Genomic DNA, 19,016 nt, shown 5'->3' with positions numbered 1-19,016 from the left:
CCTCTTCCCCCTGAGGCCCTGCTATGGGGCAGGGACATGGGCCAGGGGCTGCTCTCAGGCACCCTGAGACCCCACCCAGGACAGGTGGAGGGCCCAGGGCTCCCCACAGTGGCCTGGGCTCCCTGGGCAGCTCTTACCCCTCGGCTCGAGCTTGCGGCCTGTCCAGGGGCCGGGGCCTCAGGGGGAAGAGGAGGAGCAGGGGTGGGGCCACGGAGAGGGACCAGGCCTCATGGCAAGGAGGGGCTAAGGCCCACCTCAGCCCCCCACCACCAGGAAGAGGCTGGTGCCACAGGCACAGGCTGCGCTTCACAGCGGGGAGAGCTGATCACTTTATCAGCTCCCCTGCCACGAAGCACAGCCCCTGCCGGTGCCGCTCTGTGCCTGCCCGAGGCTTGCAGTTTGCGGGGGCAATGCAGCCCCCTGCCTGCCAAACTACGCTCATGTTAAAAAAATTGGCAGGCATGACCCTCCTGGTCCCCCCCAGTTCCAGTGCCCCTGCCTTTGCCCCATCCTCCTAGGTCCCAAGACAAGCACAGCTTGGCCAGACCCAGGAATCGGGCCTACTGACTTCTATGTCCCTATAGCATATGTATCCCTGACATTTTTACCAGCTCTGTGTGTTCAGCATTTGCTAGTGTGGTATGCTAGATTCCTAAGATTAGTTCCTGCAGTGCAAACTCAGTACTTCTCATCCAAAATTATTCTGGGTAAGAGCTATGAAATCCACATCTCTGTAGACCAAGAATGCCAAAGGGAGAATCTTGCAGCACATTATAATGCAACAGCTTTTCTATGACACTGCTAGGGATTCCTTAGAAACAATTCTTTTTTTAAAATCTGATCCTGACAGAAAACACTTGACCAAGCTCTTAGCGTTCAGCTGTGCTCCTGACCTGAGCTCTCTGGGTAGAGTAGATCTGCAGGGCTAGTGAATGAATTGCTTAGACCCAGCTCAGTTCTCTGGTTGATTCGACAAAGTCATTGCTTCTCTGGTTACCAAGGAATTTCACGTGACTGTCGTATGTAACTCTGCGTCTTGCAGGATAAATGCACAGGACAACCCTTTACATTTCGATCTTTTTGTTACCGGACTGAGAGGCACACTCCTTGTCTGAGTGGCAGCACAGACTTTATTTTTTCCCCTTATAGATTCCACTTCCTGGGCTAAATTTAAAACTCTCCCCTTCTCATGGAATTCCAGGAATGCCATTATCGCTGCTCTGAGTGGCTTGTCAGCAGGGGCTGGTAGACAGCTATTTTCTCAGCTTGAATGAGCTGGCAGTGCTCCACTGAGGCCACTGCTTCAAGTCAAGGTATTTACTGGGCATGAGAAACCATTATACAGGCTGTCTCTCTGACAGGCATTGCCAGAACACCTCTGAATTCTCTACGGCCCATGGGACATCGCATTGCTACAGCTACAAGGAACATTCTTGGTTCAGCAAGAGTTGCCCTGATATTACTCCAAACCCTGTCTCATCTGCCCAGGACCCCAGGAGTAGATAGGCATCACCCACATTTCTCAGACCAGGAAACTGAGACAGAGAAGTTAAAAGCCGAAGTTTTGACAGTTGACTTCTGGGATGCCTGTTTTCAGGCGTGCATAAAGAGTCTAAAGTTGGGCTCACAGAATTACCAGCCCCTTTTGCTGATGCTGGCCGACCTGGCTCACCCAAGGCCAGAGAGGGAGTCAGTGTCAAAGGCCAGATGCTGGATCACCTAACCCCATGGCGCTCAGTCCTACACTTACCCTCATAGGCCACATCGACGCTGGCCCCAAGATAACACAGTGGCACGGGCCCCTCCAGGTCACTGCTCTGAAACCCAGCCTCTCCTATTATCTTTCAAACTGAACACCCATTTGTAACACAGCAGGATGTGAATTAGATCTGCTCACCTACGTGAATCTCCAGGGCATCAGTCCAGTGTTCCCCTTGGCCATTGGCTGCACAGCAAAGGTACGTGCCAGAGTCACTCAGCTTCGCAGAGTTGATCTGAAGAGATTGACAGTAACATCAAATCGTTTTCACCTGGAGTTTGTGTCCCCAGATTACAGCTGCCAAGTACCCACTGCCCCAAAGCCTCTCACTATTACTTATCAGGCCTCATAATTAAGGCTATGTTTTAGTCACGGGTATTTTTAGTAAAAGTCACGGACAGGTCATAGACAGTAAACAAAAATTCACGGCCCATGACCTGTCCATGACTTTTACTAAAAATAGCAGGGAATAAAAATTGGGAGGGTGTGGGGGGGACTGCCTGGGGGCCCCGCAGGTGCTGGGGGAGGGTGGCTTGGCTGCCTGGGGCGGGGAGGCCAGCCGGCAGCACACAGTCTGGGACCCCCACTGGTGCTAGCACCTGCAGGCACCGCCCCCGCATCTCTCATTGGGCGCAGTTCCAATCAGCTAATCCCCAGAGTGACCAGGAGGAGGTGCAGCAGCAGACCCTGTGACATGCCCCCAGTGCAGCACCCCCATGCTCAGATTCTCCAGGTACGGGAGTGGTTTGGGGGCAAGGTAGCTCCAATGTGTCTCGTTTAATGTGACCATTTCTATTGCTCCCCTGGGAGGGCTGTGCATTGTTGCCTCTGTGTCTGGCAGAGTTCTTCATTCATTTCTAGGATTCTCCTGTACTCAGACTCTGCAAAGTCACAGCCACCCAAGGAACAGAGGGGGTACCTGGTCTGTGCCCACCCAACCACAGAGACCCAAACAGTGCAAAGAGCTTACAGCCTGCTTTGCAGGGAAACCTGACCCAATTCAAGGTGGTTCCTCTAAGGCCAAAGAGGCAGGGTGTGGTGACATTGCATGTAATTTTGCTTGATTGCATAAACTAAAGCCCTGGAAGCTGAGGGATGTCCGAACTACCACGTGAGACATGTCCCACATGGCTGGAGAAAAGCAGAGTCACCTGGGGCTCCAGTAACCAAGATGATGATGACACTAGGATGATGACACTAGGATATCAGTCACTCACAGGTCATTCATGCCTATTCCAGGAACCTTTCTTGTGTTTTCTTGTGGCTGACTGGGATGGGGGAAGTTCTCTACTGCTCAGAGCCCAGCTATGAGCACCCTCTTCCCCTCCCTGCACCATTACACTGAGCCAAAGCTTATGAACCACCTAAAGACAATGTTACCAAGAGTTTCTTCTTTTTCTGATGCTTCATGGGGGTCCCATTGTGGTACCACTGGTAGTGTGGGGCTGGCACCCCCAGAGCAGCACACTGCAGCTGGAGTGGCTTGCCCACCTTTACTTCTGGCGCAGTGGGATTGAGGACTACGACAGGTTCTCCTTGCCACAGTTCAGGGAGCAGGCCTGGAAAGCAACATTACAACTGAATTAGAGAGCATTTCTTTGCTACAGCGTGATGAAAGAGGATGAATGGCTCCTCAAATCAGGAGTATGCACTAAAACCCAGAAGTGTGAACTCTCCCCATGTGTTTCGCTTCTCCTCTAAGGCGTGCCATGCCTCTCAAATGCTCTAGCTATCCCCTAGCAAGCCCTCTCCATCCACTATGCAGTTTCTGGAATTACACCTTCTACCCCACCCCACCTCCCCAGAACAGCTCATGGCAGTCTGCAACACCCACCTTCCATCAAGATGAACATACCACCACCCTCAGTGGTACCCCAGGCCCTGACTCATGCTCATCAGACATACAATATTTAAAGGCATCTATGCCTGGCATCCATAGATTCCAAGGGCAGAAGGGACAACTGTGGTTATCTAGCCTGACCTCCTATTGAGCACAGGCCAGAGAACTGCCCCAAAATAATCCCTAGAGCAGATCTTTTAGAAAAACAGCCAGTCTTGACTGAAAATTTGCCAGTGATGGAGAATCCACCACAATCCTTGGTAAATTGTTCCAATGGTTAATTACCCTCACTGTTAAAAATTCACTAAGGCTGTCAATCACAGTTAACACCTGTGATTAACTGAAAACAAAATTAATACATTTTTTAATGAGTTAATCGCATAGATCTGGGTGGGGAGGGAGGCATCTGTGGTGGGGGGCTGAAGCTTGTGGGGGGTCAGAGCCAGGAGCCCTAAGGGGGGCTGAAAGTAGGGGATCACCATTTTTTTTTGTTAAAGTCCAAATGGGGTCACCAGCACAAAAGGTTTGAGAAACACTGCCATAGAGAATAGGGGCCTGGTGAGCGCAGCCTCCCTGCACCCGCCTCTCCTTCCCTACCGCAGGCCAAGTCCCTGAGGTAAAATCCACCCTTCCTTGCCTACAGGTGCTGGTCTCACTCAGCTGAAGGGAGTTATGTAAAAATAATAATAATTCTACATTTGTAAATTCAACTTTCATGAAAGAGATTGCACTACACTACTTGTATAAAGTAAATTGAAATACTTTTTATTTTATTTTTTACAGTGTAAATATTTGTAATAAAAAATAAAGTGACACTGTACGCTTTGTAGTCTGTTGTAATTGAAATCAATATTTGAAAGTATAGAAAATATCCAAAATATTTAAATAAATGATATTCTATTATTGTTTAACAGTGCTATTAAAACGGATTAATCACAATTATTCTTTTAATCTCATGTTTAATCACGATTAATTTTTTTAATTGCTTGACACCCCTAAAATTTACCCCTTATTTCTAGCCTGAATTTGTCTAGCTTCAACTTCCAGCCATTGGATGGTATTAGACCTTTCTCTGCTAGACTGAAGAGCCTATTAGTAAATATTTGTTACCTATGTAGATACTTAGGCTGTAATCAAGTCACCCCTTAACCTTCTCTTCGTTAGACTGTAGGAGCTTGATCTATTTAGTTTATCACTATTCAGTATGTTTTTAAATCATTTAATAAGTCTCTGAACTCTCTCCAATTAATCAACTTCCTTCTTGAACTGTGAGCATTAGAACTAGACACAATATTCCAGCAGTGGTCACGCCAGCGCCAAATACAGAGGTAGAATAACTTCTCTACTCCAACTTGAGATTCCCCTGTTTATGCATCCGAGGATCACATTAGCTCTTTTGGCCACAGCATCACACTAGGAGCTCATGTTCAGCTGATTATCCACTATACCCCCCAGATCTTTTTCTGAGTCACTGCTTCCCAGGACAGAGCCCCCATCCTGTAAATATGGCTTGCAGTCTTTGCTCCTAGATGTAAACATTGACATTTAGCCTTATTAAATTGCATATTGTTTGCTTGTGTCCAGTTTACCAAGCAATCCAGATCACTCTCAATTACTGACCTGTCCTCTTCATTATTTACCACTCCCCCAATTTTTGTATCATCTGCAAACTTTACCGGTGATGATTTTGTTTTCTTCCCAGACATTGATAAAAATGTTAAATAGCATAGGCCAAGAATCAATCCTGGCAGGACCCCACTCAAAACACACCCCTTCAATGACAATTCCCCACTTACAGTTACATTTTGAGACATACCAGTCAGCCAGCTTTTATCCATTTCATGTGTACCATGTTAATTTTATAAATCAAAATGTCAGGTGGTACCAAGTCAAATGCTTTACAGAAGTCTTTTATGTCAACATTATTACCTTTAACAACCAAACTTTTGCATTAATTACATTACCCTCCTTTAATTCTTTATTAAGAGTCCTGTATCAGCTGCTCCATTATCTCGTCTGGGATCGACATCAGGCTGACAGGCCTGTAATTACCCAGGTCATCCCATTTACCTTTTTTAATAATTGACACAACATTCGCTTTCTTCCAGTCATCTGGAACTTTCCCAGTGCTCCAGGACAATGAAAAATCAACATTAATGTCCAGCGACCTCCTTAACTTGCATCCAAGAGTTTTAAAAGAGCTAGCCATCTGGACATGCTAATTTTAAAATGTCTAAGGGCTTGGCTACACTTGCGAGTTACAGCACATTAAAAGAGCCCTGGGCACACTAGCTCACTATCCGTCCACTCTGGCAAGGCACGTGGAGTGCTCTGACTCCACGGCTAGAGCGCTCCTGGTACCCCACCTCGGCGAGTAGAATAACGTTTGATGTGCCCCAGCGTCAGTGTGAATGAGGTGTTGCATTACTGCGCTCTGATCAGCCTCCGGAAACGTCCCATAATCCCCTTAAGTCAAGTGGCCACTCTTGTCATTGTTTTGGATATACCCTTTGAAAGCTCCGTTTCTGATAGCCGGCATGCTTATCTGCTCCGAGACAAAGCAACCATTACTGTGGAATGCTGTGTGAGAGAGAGAGGCGGGAGGGGGAGGTTTGCTGCTGTCTGAACTTACAAGACAGCATGCTGACATGCTCTCAGCCACCCAAAAACCCACTCGCTCTCCTCCCACATACACATAACACACTCCCTGTCACACTCCACCCCACTCCACCCCATTTGAAAAGCACGTTGCAGCCACTTGCATGCTGGGATAGCTACCATAATGCATTTCTCTCTGTGGCCGTTGCAAGAGCTGCTAATGTGGCCACACCAGAGTGCTGGCAGCTGGCAGTGTGGACAGACTACAGCGCTTTCCCTACTGCACCCTACGAAGGCTGGTTTAACTCAAAGCGCTCTACATCTGCAAGTGTAGCCATGCTCTAAATTTAGTAGCTTCTGTCTAACATCCTCCTAAGATACTTGTGGAATGGAAAGTGTGTTCTCATGACCATATGATGAGACTGCATCACCTGTTTTTTCCCCCCAAATACAGAACAGAAGTATTTATTGAACACTTCTGCCTTTTCAGCATTATTATTGATAATTCTATCAATTCCAGCTAGTACTTGACCAATAGCACTGTCAGGATAATTTTTTCTCCTAATGTACATATAAAAAACTCCTTCTTACTCTTTTTAATTCTGCTGGCCATAAATTTCTCCTTGTGTCCTCTTGCTTCCTTATTGGTTTTCCACAATTCCCAACTTCTGATTTATATTCATTACTATCAATTTCCCCTTTCTTCCATTTGTTATATATTAACTTTTTTTACAGTTGCCTTCACTTCCCCTCTAACCCAGGCTGGTTTTTTAACCAATACGGCCTTCTTCCTCAGTTGTGGGATTATGGCTTTTGGGGGATTTAGTAAGGTTTTCTAAATGATTCCCAACTATCATTCATATTTTTCTGATTAAATTCTTCCTCCCAGCTCATTTGGCTCATAATTGTTTTCAGCTTCGGGAAATTGGCCCAAGTACCACACATATATATTACTGGTCTGGACTTTATTCTATTTACACATTACAAATGTGATCAAGTCATGAACACTTGTAGCTAAGCTATAATTAATTTTTAGTCCTGTGATCATCTCCTCTTTATCTCTTACAAGAAGGTCCAATAAAGAATTCCCTCATGCTGGCTGCAACGTTTTTTGAGTTAGGAAATTGTCATCTATTATGTTTTGAAATTCCAGGGATGTTTTAGTCCTGGCAGCATGAGACCTCCAGCATATGTCACTCAGATTGAAGTCCCCCATGATTACATGGCTTTTTTCCCTACACATTGTAGATAGGTGCGTAAGGAGCTGGCCATCCTGTTCCCTATTGTGATTTGGCAGACACTAACTAGTGACCTATTTGTGCTTTACCTGTTAGTTCAGGGTGTTAATTTTGCTCCCTCTCTCATAGCTTCAGAGACTTTCTAGTATACAAATCCCTTTGCTGAATACAGGCACACAGCCCAGTGGGTAACACTCTCAGGGAGTTCTGGAGTAAATGTTATAAACTGGAGACATGGAGATCCAGAGCCACACACTCAGGGGATAAGGACACTGATTTAAATAGTTTGGGAGCACAGAGACAGCTGTCTGACTTGGGCAGATTGGCAGGATCAAATCGCTGGAGCCTGCTTTCCCTTGATACCATGTGATGGGTTGGTCTGGCATGCTTCCACTGAGGATATCCTCTGGAGAGTCTCTGTTCTAAGGGAAGGTGAGCTCTCACTAGAGGGACGCAGTGTTAGGATATAGATATTCAGGCCTGTCTGCAAAGACCAATATTTTAAGAATTTAGGTGTATTCTTATCACTTAGCTAGTTATAGAGGTTCAAAACAAGAATCAAAATCAGTCTGCCGGTGTATAGGCCTTCTCTCACTATAATAGTCTAAGGCCTGGTTCTTAGGCTAAGACCTTTGGCTAAACAGCAGGGGCAGCCATAAGCTGGGAAGCGAATGGTCACGTCCTCACCAGTCACTCTGAAATACGGCATTTTGGGGCTGTTGAAAAGGTGATCCAATCTATCACCTCCAGAGAAAGGGAAGAGCCTAGAAGATTTAAAGAAAACTTTTCCCACCCCCATACCTCTGGGGCTCCAACTGGGCTGTGGTCTTCTCCCAGCGCTCCAGTCTGGAGGTCTGTGCTTTCAATTGAATGTGAGTTCAATCCTTGAGGGGGCCACTTGGGGATCTGGGGCAAAATCAGTACTTGGTCCTGCTAAGGAAGGCAGGGGGCTGGACTCGATGACCTTTCAAGGTCCCTTCCAGTTCTAGGAGATGGGATATCTCCATTATTATTATTAGTCTGATAGCATCCTGTCTGGCAGGAACTCACTTATCAATAGCTGGGGTGTGAAATCCTAATTTCTTTGTTGTTCTAGCAACAAAGTGTTATAGTCCCCACTTCCCTATTGTTTATATGTATAAACTCTGTCGGGTTCTGAGATTGTTTTTGTCTGCTGTATAATTAATTTTGTTGGGTGTAAACCAATTAAGGTGGTGAGATATAATTGGTTAGATAATCATGTTACAATATGTTAGGATTGGTTAGTTAAATTTCAGTAAAATGATTGGTTAAGGTATAGATAAGCAGAACTCAAGTTTTACTATATAGTCTGCAGTCAATCAGGCTCGGGGCGGCGGGAATTGGAATCATGTTTTGCTAACGGGGGGAAATGGGATCAGGGACATAGGCAAGGCTCTGTGCGTCAGAGCTGGGAAGGGGGACACTGAGGAAGGAAATTGGAATCATTGCTTGCTGGAAGTTCACCCCAATAAACATCGAATTGTTTGCACCTTCGGACTTCGGGTATTGTTGCTCTCTGTTCATGCGAGAAGGACCAGGGAAGTGAAAGGGTGAAGGAATAGGCCCTCTAACACGCGGGCTGTGTACGTGGGGGAAGGAAGAGCTTGTACCTTTGGCAATGTGCTGATGGACCTCTACTCTCACCCAGTTAGAGAAGGTGACATTTTTGTGCAGGTCATTGATTCGGCAGATGTACAGTCGAGTTTCCCTTGCAGTGATGAGCAAATCTGGCTCCGTGGCCCCCACAATCTGGCAGCAAGCAGACTGAAAAGAAAACGCAACCTGTGGACATGGCATGAAGTCCTTTCTCTTCACCAGTACATTTGTAACCCAAAGGCACCAGCAAGCTCTTGGAGAGAGACATTACCCTAGAGACGTGGCAGAACCTCCCTGCTTCAAGCCCCGTTAACAAGACTGATGGATGATGCAGAGATGGGTGCAGGGGAGAAGAGCTCATTTGACAGCTCCCAGCAGCAACTTGCCATTGATGCACCATGGGTCTGAATAAGCAAACACATCCCACTTCCCCCCATTCTCTTTGCTTTTGGTTTCCTAGCCTCCCGGTTCCAAACCTGGCCAGCTCCAGAATGGACCCAGCTCTATTATACCATGGCTGTGTAAGCAGTAGGGCAAGCTGAAGCAGCCCTGTCCTGGTGACAGAATGGATCAGAATGAGCCAGGAAGGCAGAGCACACCATCAGGTATTGCCAGGTATGGAAATGGAGCTGAGATTCCCAGGCTGCATAGATGCATCCTGCTGGTTGCACTGCTGTGAATGCAGAGACGGGGGCTCCTATTCCTGCTCTCCTGTGTTTGTTTGTCAAACCTGTCCTAGCAGCAGGATTCATCCTAGCAAAGATGACTGAGCCAAACTGTCCCATTTAACTGGCTTCCTTTCCTGAACCAAGACGAGCATTTGGGGTGAGCATGGGACTGCACAACAAGCCTGCCTGAGATGGATGTGAATGCCAAAGAAGGGAAAGGTGTGCACATGCGCATGTCTGCATGTTGGTGGATGGGGTTTGCAGTTTCCAATGTTTTAATCTGAAATCAGATGTTAATGGCAAGTGTGGCAGAACAGCTCATGGGGAGGGTGGAGCAGGGCCAGGCCCAAGGGGATGTAGTGTCACTGTTCCACCTGGTTGTTAGCACCTGGGCCCTGCTCTGCTTTATCAACATTGCGGGCCTGATTTGCTGCTATCTGGCCCCTTGTGTCACTTGATGCCTGTGCAGCCTCAGGGTCAGACTCTTACCCCTGTGGCAGTGAGCAGCGGGGACTGGTTTGGGCGCTGTGCCCAGGTGCAGCACTGACTCCAGATGCCTGGCAATGGAGAATCAGGCCCTGAGAGCAGAGACTCCTGGTCTCTCGTTGCATGCCCAAGAGAAGAGGCTGCCATCCTGCAGTCACTTGGCCCACCAGTGAAATTTACTGTGCCTTGTCATACCCTTTTACTTCCCCTGCACGCACCTTTCCCTCCTCTAAGCTGGCTTGGTCCAGCTCTCGCTGCCTTTCCCTTGGAGGGCTATAACTTGTCTCCCTGGCTCCTCCTCCCTAAGTGACTTCACTGGCCCTGGCTGCTGTCCTTCGAGCTCTGCTGCCTCCCTTCCTCTCCCAGCTTCCTTGTTTGACTGCAATTACTGGGCCAATGCGTTTATCCCTCCCAAGACACAGCCAACCCCACCCTCACCCCCAGCACTGCTCTCAGTTCTCCCAGTGCCTGCACATTCCTTCTCATCCCTCAGTGCCACTCATTCCTCTTCAGCCCCTCCCTCTGTCACAGCCCACCAGTCTCTCCCTTGTGCTCACTCTCCTCCTTCAACCACACTGTCCTCTCTTGAATTTGCTGACTCCACTGTCTCCTCCCCACCCCCAGTGCCTCTTCCTGAGCTGAGCACCTCTGGAGAAAAGCCAGCAGCTGGGGACTCCCCCCTCTGCTCTTTTTCCTCCCGTTCTGCTGCCTTTCTTGCTAAACAAATCTATTTCTTATTGAACTGCTCCTGCACCCCCAGCCACCAGCACTGTTTCCTCTACCTTCAGCTCCCCGTCCAACCCTCTGCCCCTCTCTGTTCTCTACTAGCTTCCTTACAGACAGTGCTAGCACAAACAATCAGCAGGCTGCCCGGCCACATGCCAATCTGATTGGTAGGAGCAGCAGCTGCCATCTTCCTTCAGCCCCGATCCAGCCCACTCCCCACTCTTGGCCACTCAGTCTTTCAGACATGGCAGCTTTGTACTGACAGGGCTAAGGAGGGTTCTCTGCCCAGCCCTGTAACTGATGCATGGGGCACAGTGGCTGGAGTGGGAAGGGGAGCCTCTGTCTTGCAGTCGCAGACTGTGCTTTCCCCTGGCCTTACCTGGCACTGGTAGAACCACTGGTACTGTGGGGAGGTGCAGGCTGTGGCCCTACATCGCATCGTGAGGGAGTAACCGACAGGGACGGAGGCGGAGGCCGGCTGCTCAGTGATCACAATAGCTAGAGAGAAGCAGATGCAGAGTGGTAATGGCAGCCAAGGGAACAGAGAGAGGAGCACCAAAGTGGCCTGGTGCTCTGAGCCCTAAATATTCAACCTGTTTTCCCTGGAGTTGGATGGCCAGATGGCCCAGCATGATGCAGGGTGTTCTTTTCCCTGCAAGGGATGGAAGGGAAGGGTGGTGACTGGAGCCCTCCCTTATCTTGTGCCTCACGCAGTTCTTGACTTTGAGATGCCATAGACTCCTGGGTGAAAAGCCACCTCCATGGGGCAGGCTGGGGCCCTGGGCTCATCCCTCTCTGTGCCACTTCACTCAGTTGGCCAGGCACATGATGCTGCACCATCTGAAGGGTGCTCCTGCCCTGTGCTGAGAAGCTCTGGAAGGGGCTGTATCCATCTGCTCAAGCTGATGCTCCTCGCCTGTAGAACTGCTGGCACGCCTTCTCAGCAACTGGGGTCTGGCATGCTGCCATCACCACTTTTACAGTGTTTAAACCTATGGGCCACAGCGCCCAGAGCTGTACGATTTGTATATTGATCGTTTGAACAGTAGGATACACTGCAACTGCACATCGGGTGTCTCGTTAATAAAGATGGCCTGCAGAAATGCTCCATTACATCTGGCTAATTAGCGGAGCACCATACAACAGTTCTCCTGGAAGCACCGGTGGTGGCTCCATCATTAAGGGTCGGTTAAGTTTTGAGAGAAAAATAACAGTAGCATCAACCCCAAACATTCAAAAATCATGAGTCACGCCCTAGAAAACATGAGATGATTTTAAATATTGTGAGATTTCAACAAAACACATTCAGTGTTATTTTTCTTTGCTTTCTGGTGTTGGAGTGTTCCTGGCTCGCGTTGTCCAGCTTTTCTCCGCAAACCAAGGGGGTAGAAACTCGGTTTCTTGTTTTAAATGGAACCTGAAATTCTCCCATAATCACATGATTCCAGCAGCTGGGGCTTTGGGAAAAGCACCAAAGTGTGTGACCCACAGTTGTGTGCCACACCTGCAGCACAGCAATACAGATGTGTATTTAAACTCATTTGCTGTGCTTTGGGGGTGGGCAGAAGAGAGAAATAGCTACTGTGGATCACAGTGAAGGGAGCCCTATCCCCTGAACATGGTTGAGCGCTGCTCACCTTTTGGCATTGCTTAATCAGCAGCTTGGTCTTCCACGGGCAAGGCACGGGGCTGGTGTCAGCAATTAAGCGCCTCACTCCCTGGCCACTCTCCCACTAGGAAGCTGCACCTCCCTAGAAAGAGGCAGAGGGTCTTTGTGAGAAAGGAAACTTCTGGCCCACATGCCAGCATATCAAAGCAGAGAGGCAGCTGGCTGTTGCCATGTTACCCAACATAAAGGGCCCACAGGCCAACTGTGCACCATGGGGTCTTTAGTAACCATCACATAGATTGTTCCTTTGGTGGCCTATTGCTGGAGCAGCATGCTGGGGTAACAAAAGCAGACACATGTTTCCTCTACCCTCACCCCCCCCCCCCCGGCAGGAGAAGGTAGAACAAGGGCAGGTGAGGGGCACTGCAGGATGTCAGGGGCCTTAGCTTTCCTGGGTGGGGAGCTTGCTGTGCTTGGAGGACGGGGCAATGGGGTGAGTCTGAAATGTGCCAGGGTGGGGGGATTGGGGAACCCAGAAATGGGGGGCTGAGAGCAGCCAGAGCTCCCCAGAACTGTGCCCGGCTAGGGAGGGGGCACCAGAGCTGTGCAGAGGGAGAGGGGCCTGTGCCCTCCCAGGGGAGTGGGGAGGCTGCCGGATATCTGCCAAGGGACGCATGGGGGCAGATGCTAAAGGAGGTTTGGTAGTTTTGGAGCTTGGACAGAGGGACGTCAGGGAACCATTCAAAGAAGTGAGCTGGATAGTCAGGGCTTCCTTCCCCCTGCCCATCCCTCCCCCCCACCCCCCCAATACAGGGCCGGCTCCAGGCACCAGCCTGGCAAGCAGGTGCTTGGGGCGGCCGCTCCGGAGAGGGGTGGCACGTTTAGCTATTCAGTGGCAATTCAGCGGACGGTCCCTCACTTCCGCTCGGAGCGAAGGACCTCCCGCCGAATTGCCGCCGCAGATCGTGATCACGGCTTTTTTTTTATTTATTTTTTTTTTGGGCTGCTTGGGGCGTCCAAAACCCTGGAGCCAGCCCTGCCCCCATAGCCTTGCTTCTACCCCCATTTCCCTCCCCACAATCTCTGCCCTGCCCCCCCGCCCAGCTCCATCCCTCTGCCATTCACAGACCTCAACAGGACAAGCCCTGGAGGACTGGGAGCCAGGACTCCCTGCTGACCTGCCTGTTCCCCTCCCCCCTCTGTTTCCTCTACCCTGCAATATAGGGTCAGAGTCCAGCTGAGAGGGATGGGGGGCTACAAAGGAGTCAGATACAGCTCCCCAGTCCCAGGTCCATTTTGTCTGATCTGTGGAGTAGTTTAGAGCAGCCATACTGTACTGGCACTTTGGCCACATCCCTGACACGCTCACTGTGCCGGGGTATCTGCTGCTGGCAGATCTCCTGGCTTACCCACAGCACATACTGTCATGAGGGCACGGTCTGCGTGGCAGGTGAGGGCTGGTCGGATATGGTAGCAGTGATAACAGCTTTCAGGAAGATGCAGTAGAGTGGGGAACTCCCTGGTTTCAGAGGAAGCTCTCCAGGGAAGTGTGTGGCTCAGTGTGACATTAGCAGCAATGTGACGATAACAGTGGTTGCTGCCGGTAGCACCACAGATCCACGTGGCATGTTCCAGGAGTAGAAATACACAGAAATCTCATTCATTGAAGATTTCGGTGCATTTCTCAAAACTCCCATTTGGCCCACCCCGACACATCCCAGCGGCAGGGATAAATTGTGAGGGCTGCCCTGGCCTCTCTAGGTGCATCTCTTCCATCCACACCCCCAGGGGGCGGGGTGGAGGACCCCAGCATAGACTGATCTGCAGCCTCACATTCAGGGGCGGCTCTATGTATTTTGCCGCCCCAAGCATGGCAGTCAGGCGGCTTTCGGTGGTGTGCCTGCTGGAGGTCCGCCAGTCCTACGTCTTCGGCGTCCCCACCGCCACCAAAGCCACCAAAGCCGGGGGACCAGCGGACCTCCCGCAGGCACGCCGCCGAAGGGAGCCTGACTGCCGCCCTTACGGCGACCGGCAGGCTGCCCCAGGCACGCGTTTGGTGCGCTGGTGCCTGGAGCCGCCCCTGCTCACATTTACATTTGAATCTTACTAAAGCCCAGCTCCCAGCTGTGTTCAGCACTGCGTCCATTAGGAAGCAAATCCTCTGTCATTGGCATCGTGGCTTTTAACATATGAAATTTACCAGGAGAACTGTAAGCCTCACTGTAGAATAAGTCTTGCCACGGGCATCACCGCATTAAGGTGCTCAGATGCTATGGTGATGGGCCCACAGCAAGTACCTAGCCAGATCACACATGCACATGAAATAAACAATGGCCCTGATCCTGCAAATATTAAGGCATGTGAATAACTTGACACACTGGAATAGTCTCAATGCACTCAAAGGGACTATGTACATGTACATGAAATTACTGATGTGCCTAGAGGTTTGCAAGTTTGCGACCTATGGATGGGCCTTACTCAGGCTGCTTTCTTGAACCTCTACAACTCTTTTGCGTATGTTGAGAAAATAAAATCTTTTGTTTCAATGGCAGGTAGTGTTTGGGATCCTTCTAGTCTGTAGGAACGTTACTTTACCACCGCCTGTAATTTGCTTTAGACCAGGGGTAGGCAACCTATGGCATGCATGCCAAAGGCGGCACGCGAGCTGATTTTCAGTGGCACCCACACTGCCCGGATCCTGGCCACCGGTCCGGGGGGCTCTGCATTTTAATTTAATTTTAAATGAAGCTTCTTAAACATTTAAAAAACCTTATTTGCTTTACATACAATAATAGTTTAGTTATATATTATAGACTTATAAAAAGAGACCTTCTAAAAGCATTAAAATGTATTACTTGCACGCAAATCCTTAATAAATGAAGTCTCGGCACACCACTTCTGAAAGGTTGCCGACCCCTGCTCTAGACAATCCCAGGTGGCATGGGTAGCTGAAAGAAACATTGCTTTAGTTGGTTATAAAATCCGAAGAATAATATTTAAAACCAGACCTGTAAGTTTCGCCCTGCCTCAGGCCCCGGCAGAGCATGTGTGACGCTGATTCCACCCGATAAATGAAAGTATCATTTCTCACATATTAATGCTTTCACATCCCTTTAAGGCTCAGAAGATACCAGCATTCTTCAGCCTCCTGTTAGATGTGCAGTTTCAAAACTTTGCTAGAGGAGCCCAGAGGCCCCATTCAGCCCCTTGGCAGAAAGACAGAGTCTTGTGACTGTCACCAAGTCAGAACAAAGCAAACTCTAGCTTAGCTGGCAATTTCCAGGATGGCAGGCTGCATGGGGGGGGGGCGGATCACAGAAGTCTCCTTTGTGCCTCTTTCTACCTTCACCACAAAAGAAAATAAAAAAGAGCCACAGATGTCAGAAAGGACATTGATTCCCCTGGGGAAAACGCCAGGGAACTTACCAGGTGTTCGGCTCTGTAACCTGCGGGAGAGCCACTTCGCAACCTGCTGCTCAGAAAGTTCCTGGCTGTACAGTGATCCAGCACTTCCTCATTTCTGCAGTGGTTTGGTGAGGAGTCTCACACCAGCACAACAGGCTGAGTCACTAGCCAATCCCAAAACAAGTCCAAGCCCTGAAAGTGAAACTGGGGAAAAACTTCTCTGAGTGCGAGTGAGTCTCCTCCCTCCTGGTGAGACTGAGACATGTTATCCGAGGAAACAGATCTGCTACCAGCACTGGTCCCACACAAGCAGAGATCTCAGCACAGGCAAAGTGAACAAATCTTCCTGCCAAAGGCTTCCCTGGAGGGGGACTTCCCAGACAACATGACAGCCTGCCTATGAATCAGCTCTCAGATTTCCTTCCAGAACTCAATATTTCTTAATGGCTGCTATTGCTCCTTTAGTTATAGTACTGCTCCTTTCTCTTCACAACCGTTACACGTTCATCCTCTCTGCTGTTCCTGCCCACCACAACAGATGCCCTGCCCTGTAACTAAGCCAGCATTGCTGCCAGATAATCAGGTTAAACGGGGCGGGGGGGCAGAGACATCATCTCTCTTTTTAAAGTACTTTTATTTTGCAGCTTTTGGAGTGTGTGGATTCAGAAAAGGGATGGGAGAGGCCAAGCCAGAAAAAGAACCAGAGACAGCTGCATCATACTTTGCCCTAAGAATCATGGGAACATCAAAGGGAAGTGTGAATCACCAGACTCTGGAGATAATTCATGAAGTAGTTGTGACTAGGGCTAGTTTAAAGCAATCAGGGGCCTTAGGCTCCTCCAAAAATGGGATGTCCCATAGTTCTGCTCCTTCAGCCCAGACTTGATTGTGGTCTCACACATCTCCTTTGGAGGGCTGGTGGAAGGGGACCTCCTTCCCCCAAGAGAAACGGAGGCAGGAGCAGGGGAGGCCCTCAGTGTTTATTCCAGCCTCCAGGGCATATCTGCTGGGGCAGATAGGCCATTTGCTGCACTCTCTCTCTCCTGCCACCCAGAGTCCTGTGTTGGGGTGATGCTGCTGGTGGGGCTGTCCAGAGCAGCAGGCCTCAGAGTTAACACCCCATTGAGATGAATGGGGCAGACCTCCTCAGCGCTATTGTTTCAAGCTCTCTGCAGACTCAAGCAGATGCTACAGCAGTTACCTTCAGGTCATGTCTTCAAATGATCTTTCCTGACCATGGGTGCTAGAAACTATTAAAAAAATGAAACTGAGACGATGATGTAATCATGTCACTCCATGAGCTAGGGCCCTAGTTATGCCTTAATCTGACCTCGGTCTCAACCTCATAGTTAAGGGTGAGTTGAGTTGTTCAATTAAAGCAGGGATTCAACCTCTTAGCTATGTAGGAAAAATACGAAGTATCCTCCTAAAATCCCAGCATTCACTCTTTGGGCACAGAATGCATTTTCTGAGAATTAACAAGTTAATTAGCTAATTCATTTAGGAATTACATTTAATTTTAAATGGGTCTATAAGGGAATTTAGCCCTCTGTGTCAGTCTATTTTTTATCCCAAATTATCTCAGTAGCAGAACGACCGACTCCTCAAACTTCCCATGTAGTTACTGAAACTCTCTGAAATCCTGCCTGTAGGTTGTATCTAAAGAAACTTGATTGGAGTTACAACCAGAGTAAATATCTTAGTATATCTCATAGTTTGGATTGTAGCCTAGAGCCAGGGCTCTGCCAATAGCTCAGGTCTAGCTAATTTGCATACTGCAGTTCAATAAGTTGAAATGAGTCAGCTCCATGAGCATATCAGAGTTAGGTTACTTGGCCCAAGCTGTCACCACGCCCAACAGTGCTGTGGCCATATGCTGGCTTCTGTAGCCCATCAGACAGAGTCCTGGTCTGAGGGGCTGGGTAGGGTTAACTGGACTCTTCTGGGCAAGCTGAACAGTGCTCTCGGACCATAGAGACATCAACGAGGGGCCATGAGTGGGAGGATATGGGTGCCCCCCCCTCTACCCCCTAAAAGGGCACTGGCACCTTCCCCACAGGACAGGAATACATCCAGTATGTATGTGTGTGTCACAAACAATGCAGCTGCAGCCTGCCGCCGACTGCCCCGACCCCAGCAACCAGCCCCTACTATTGTATTATAGTAGTATTGGAGATCCCCTCATCCAGGGGGCAGAAAAGAACTGCCCCTGCCATGGTCACACACACCTTCCCCCCCTCCCCCCCAACAACTGGGAGTGAAATTAACAAGGATGCCAGAAATGGCTCCTAACCCCGGGGGTTGAACTGCCCAGGGAACAGTTTGCCTTGCCCGGAAATCTGACTGACCCTTTGAAGTTTCTATTGAATGAAAACTTCTCCTGCATCATTCCACAACAGTGGACCAACATTTGAACCAATATAAACTGGATGCGGAGCTATTGGTTCCATTCAGTTGCATAGAATAGATGTGTCTTTGCAACAACTTCACCCACCCATCCCCGCAATCTGCAGCTTAACTCTTTAGCACAATGGGACTATGGTCCTTTTTGTATGTTATCCCTATGCCAGCAGTATTTTAGTTTTGCTTGCTTCAGAATATACAGTGTTGCTAGTGCCAGTGTGAAACATATCACATAGATATAGATGCCTGCTGCAGTCCTGCTTGTGCAGGCCACCCTGATTCCTGCATTTGCTGTGGTTGTTTGACGTGTAAAAATACATACAATGCTGCTTGCATGACTACATCACTGCTTGCCCATGTGAAATAAGAACAGCAGAACACCAAACTGGAAGGGACCTCATGGGTCACTGAATCCCACAGGCAACCCGTCATGTAATCCTGTTTAGGACCTTGTCAAGCTCCATTGTAAAACTAGTTAGTTTTCTTACCCTCACTACTCCTATTGGGAGGCTGTTCCAGAACCTTACTACTCTGATGGTTAGAAACCGTCTAATTTCCAGCCTCAGTTTACCCATGACCAGTTTATATGTATTTGTTCTTGTGCCAATGTTGTCCTTTAGCTTCGGTAGCTCATCTCCCTTCCTGGCGTTCCCTCCTGATGTATTCA

General features: G+C 48.9%; 1 protein-coding gene across 4 annotated transcripts in view; it reads right to left on the bottom strand.

Moving 5' to 3' along the window:
- The window catches only part of LOC128843873 (mucosa-associated lymphoid tissue lymphoma translocation protein 1-like), a 61,884-nt gene extending 45,701 nt beyond the window's left edge, over window positions 1-16,183 (bottom strand). The window contains exons 1-7 of one of the 4 annotated variants that reach the window (XM_054040972.1): window positions 15,968-16,183; window positions 15,371-15,489; window positions 12,570-12,683; window positions 11,312-11,430; window positions 9,067-9,220; window positions 3,140-3,318; window positions 1,898-1,994 (exon numbers count right to left, since the gene is read on the bottom strand). In XM_054040972.1, the coding sequence (XP_053896947.1) occupies window positions 1,898-1,994; window positions 3,140-3,318; window positions 9,067-9,220; window positions 11,312-11,430; window positions 12,570-12,579 (559 nt within the window). In that variant the 5' untranslated portion in view covers window positions 12,580-12,683; window positions 15,371-15,489; window positions 15,968-16,183. Of the gene's footprint in view, window positions 1-1,897; window positions 1,995-3,139; window positions 3,319-9,066; window positions 9,221-11,311; window positions 11,431-11,525; window positions 11,599-12,569; window positions 12,684-15,370; window positions 15,490-15,967 lie in introns of those variants that run through there. The other 3 variants (XM_054040970.1, XM_054040973.1, XM_054040974.1) reach the window with 3 other exon arrangements.
- Window positions 16,184-19,016: the final 2,833 nt, after the last annotated feature.

The sequence above is a fragment of the Malaclemys terrapin genome, chromosome 10 (genome assembly GCF_027887155.1).
Source record: "Malaclemys terrapin pileata isolate rMalTer1 chromosome 10, rMalTer1.hap1, whole genome shotgun sequence".
Lineage (NCBI taxonomy): Eukaryota > Metazoa > Chordata > Testudines > Emydidae > Malaclemys > Malaclemys terrapin.
This window is presented reverse-complemented; position numbering and strand designations above follow the sequence as displayed.